The sequence below is a fragment of the Saccopteryx bilineata genome, chromosome 3 (genome assembly GCF_036850765.1).
Source record: "Saccopteryx bilineata isolate mSacBil1 chromosome 3, mSacBil1_pri_phased_curated, whole genome shotgun sequence".
Lineage (NCBI taxonomy): Eukaryota > Metazoa > Chordata > Mammalia > Chiroptera > Emballonuridae > Saccopteryx > Saccopteryx bilineata.
In genome coordinates, this window is record NC_089492.1 from 292,596,106 (window position 1) to 292,600,072 (window position 3,967).

General features: G+C 62.3%; 1 protein-coding gene across 1 annotated transcript; it reads left to right on the forward strand.

Annotated features, from left to right (window-relative positions):
- Window positions 1-141: 141 nt before the first annotated feature.
- Window positions 142-2,379, forward strand: FNDC10 (fibronectin type III domain containing 10). Its single transcript, XM_066270699.1, has one exon. It carries the CDS (start codon window positions 281-283, stop codon window positions 986-988), a length of 708 nt encoding a protein of 235 aa, XP_066126796.1. The 5' UTR covers window positions 142-280; the 3' UTR covers window positions 989-2,379.
- The last annotated feature ends 1,588 nt before the right edge of the window (window positions 2,380-3,967 follow it).

Sequence of the window (3,967 nt, forward strand, 5' to 3'; positions counted from 1 at the left end):
ATCCATCGTCCTGTGCCTCCTTTCCCTTGAGACCCAACCTCCAGGGGCCGACAGACCACGGCCCAGCGAGGGTTAAGGGGGGCGGGGCGTGGGACGGCCCCGCCTCCGCCGCCGCGCGGGGTCCGAGCGCGCACGGGGTGCGGAGGCGGGTCGGAGCGGGCGGCAGTGGAGGGCGCGGTGCGCTGGGCGAGCGCGGGGAGCGGCGGCGGCGGCGCGGCCCGCGTGACCTTCCGCCCGCGCCCGTGCGCCCACGAGCCCCCGCCGCGCCCGGCCTAGCCGCATGATGCGCGCCCCGCCGCCGCCGCTGCTGCTGCAGCTGATGCTGATGCTGCTAGCCATCTGTTTGCTGCCGCCCTGCACTGCGGTCTCCCCGACGCCCCCGGGCTGGGAGCCGGCGGCCGATGCGCCCTGGTGCCCTTACAAGGTGCTGCCCGAGGGCCCCGAGGCGGGCGGCGGGCGCTTGTGCTTCCGCAGTCCCGCGCGCGGCTTCCGCTGCCAGGCGCCGGGCTGTGCGGTGCACGCTTCGGCCGGCCACTTGCTGCGCGCCAGCGTCCTGCGCAACCGCAGCGTGCTGCTGCAGTGGCGCCTGCCGCCCGCCGAGGCGCGCCGCGTGCGCGCATTCGCGCTCAACTGCTCGTGGCGCGGTGCCTACACGCGCTTCCCGTGCGAGCGCGTGCTGCTTGGCGCCTCCTGCCGCGACTACCTGCTGCCCGACGTGCACGACGGCGTGCGCTACCGTCTGTGCCTGCAGCTGTTGCCGCTGCGCGCCGAGCACTCCGCCGCCGCTACCCCGGAGTCCTCCGAGCCCACCGAATGCGTGGAGTTCGCCGCCGAGCCGGCCGGCATGCGAGAGATCGTTGTGGCCATGACAGCGGTGGGTGGCTCCATCTGCGTCATGCTCGTGGTCATCTGCCTGCTCGTGGCCTACATCACCGAGAACCTCATGCACCCGGCCTTCGGGCGCCCAGGCCTACGCAGGCAGCCCTGAAGCTGGAGATGGCCACCCACCGGGGCTCTGTCTACCGACAAATGCGCAGAAGACCCCAGGCCCGCTATCCCTCCCTAGTTCCTGCTGCCTCCTTAGGATCTCTGCGCAGGACCTGCTGGAGATGGATAGGGTACCAGCCCGCCCCAGGGCCTTGGAGTCATCGCAGGACTTTACAAGCCCAACGTCCACTTCCAAGATACCAGTTCGGGACTGGCCCTTGGGTCTGGGCAGGGGTGCCAGCCTCATCTGGGCCTCTTCCCGCTCTCCATAGGTCTTTATAGGGGCCACCAGTACATAGGGCCCTTTCTAGCAAGAGCCATTGGCATCCCCAGGTCGTTGCCCTGCACCTCCAGCCCGTGCCAAGTTGGAAATCCAGGCCGTCATCATTGCTTGGTCACTCACTGTGCGCTTTGCCGGCTCGAGGTCCCTTTGGAGCCTGCCCTCTCTCCATCCCACCCTAGTGGGCTTAGGTTAGCTTTGTGCCTTAGTATCTCAGGCCCACTGCTGGAGCCAACCACTCATCCTGTGCTGTCCAAAGCGGTCTGTGGCCCTGAGATTGGCTGGCTGTGTGTGCTACTGGCCAGAGTCCCCCTGGGGACTTCCCTCAAGCTTTGCAGGAGCCTCGGTAAACAGCGTCTCATGATGTGTCCCTATGTGGGTGTCTGACAAGCTGGGAGCCAGGACGTATGTAGTTCAGCAGGTGGGGCTTGGCATCCAGCTGCTCCAGGGTGAGTGTCCTCTGACCTTGGGGGAAGCTGACAGTTCTCCAGGGCTGGGTGCCCCCCCCCTTTTATTTTGCAGTGCTCTCTCTAATGGGAACTTTCTGTAATGAGTGGGAGCAGGTGGCTGGGAAGAGAGGGCCTGGTTTGAAAGGGTAGTGTTGGGTCCAGAGGGCAAAATAGATGCCAGCCTTGACCAACTGGTCCTTGCACTGTGATTGGCTGCCAAGTCTCAACCACAGCATGATGGATAGCACCACCCCACCTCCTCATGTGCTGGGCACCAGGAGCCCAGGGTCAGTCCGCGATACTGCTGCCCAGACACCCACTATGGACGGAAGGCTGGCCTTGCCCCTCTCTGGGCACCTGAGCACCCTTGCCAAAGCTGCTTCCTGCACCAACCACCTGGTGATGTCTAGTGCCTGGAGGGGTTGGGCATGCCCGCTCTCCGTGAGCCCCTGACTGCAATCACCTTGGACCTGGCACTTCTGGAGTCACTGTGGCTAAACCCTCTCACCCTCACCCCAGTGGCTACCAGCAACCCTAGGCCTTGGCTGGTGCCCCTGCAGTGCCCACTCCCTACCTCTGTCTGCTCTGCCCACCCCTGGCATGGCACTGGTCAGGTGTGAGCCTGGTGCCAGTGTCTAAATGTCCATCCTTCTTAGACTGAAACCATTGTCTTGTGTGCTTATTTGGGAGGTGGGGGGAAGGGTTGGGTCCCTTTCTCCTCAGCTCCTTCAAGCTCCTGGAGCAGCAGTCCAGTGACTGGCCCTGGACCCTTTGCCTAGTCAGGTGTGGCCAGCCCCAGACTGGATGCCCAGCCCTCTGCTTTTGTAGTTTCTGGCAGAGGGATAGGTGGGTTGCCTTACTGCAGGCCTGCTGGGCCTCAGACTTGGAAAAGCATCTCCTGGGCCTGCAGTGTTGGGTGGGGGTGGAAGTGGGGGTGGGATTGCACCTGCTGCAGTTAGAAATAGCCTGGTCTCAGGGTGACCCACTTGAGCTGTGACAAGCAGCAATTAGGTGGCTCCAGGAAGGGCCCCCTCCCCACCCTGGGCTCCCCATGCAGTGCTAGAGCTGAGGATGGACAGAAGGTAACCCTGGGGTTCCTGTGTGTAACATGCACTAACTCACCACCCACCGTCCCCATGGGTCCTCCCCCACTTAGTCTGTCCTTGAGATTCTGGAGATGCTGTGACCCTGAGGAGCAAAAGCAGCTGGGAAGGGGGGGATAGACTTTGGAGTGACTCATCCTCTGGGGAGAGAGGGAGGGGTGGTTCCTCTTCCAACAGCCAGATGGAGAGCCTTTGTCCTAGAACACCTGTGGAGGACGCACAAATGTCTTCCCACCGCAGGGTACAGGTGTGGGCCCCAGGCAGCCCCCATCTGAGGCTCCCTGGTGTCCATCCTCTAGCTCCTGGGTGCAGTAAGCTTCCAGAGCTGGGGCCGTGTGGTTCCCTGAGGCAGCTCTCCTGCTATCCTTCCCCCTTTCCTGGCCCTCCACCTAATTTGGGACCCTGGTTATGGGTTCAGGTTCACACCAGCTAGAGCCACAGACCTGTCCCATCAACTGATGGAGAGGTTGGTCACCCTGGCCCACAGCCTTCTCCAGAGATGCGATCTCAGGGCTCAGTTCCAGGGGCTTCTCAGAGGTCCAGAGGCTCCCCGGGACTGGCTGGGGGTGAGCAAGGGACACCCAGGTTCCTCCGCCCCAGCTCCTCTGGTGCACCTGAAAGACAAGTGCACCTTGTCCAGACTCCCTTTCCAGCCCCCTTCTCCCTTTCTGATCATGGCCTCTGTGCTTTTCTGTGGCCACGCCCACTTCCCCACTTTGGACTGTGCTGGTAGTGACCTGCTGCTTTCCTATGAAACTCAGAGCTTCCCTGTGCCCTGGAGGTGGGTCCAGATGCTTTGTTTCTGGTGGAGGCTTTGCCTGTCCCACGGGTTCCTGAAGATACTGAAGCTTATTTTCTGACACGGATAGAAATAACTGCGTGGATTCAAAACACTTAAGGGCCATGCTGCCTTTCAGTGCCTCTGTTTCCTTATCTGTGAAGTGGAGACAAGAATAGGAACTAGTTCACAGGCCTGCTACAAGGCTTCCACAAGACAGCCAGGAAGGTGAGGCATCCTTGGTGCTGTCCATGTCATGACTTGTGTCCTCCAGGCCAATACCCCCAGGTTATATCCCCAGCCATACCTGCTTGAGCTCTAGACCACACCTCTCTTGGGGACTGGGCTCATGCCCTCAGTGAGTGCTGAC

Excerpts from the sequence above, each read along its gene's own strand:
- FNDC10 (XM_066270699.1), top strand. The coding sequence starts at position 281 with ATGATGCGCGCCCCGCCGCCGCCGCTGCTGCTGCAGCTGATGCTGATG.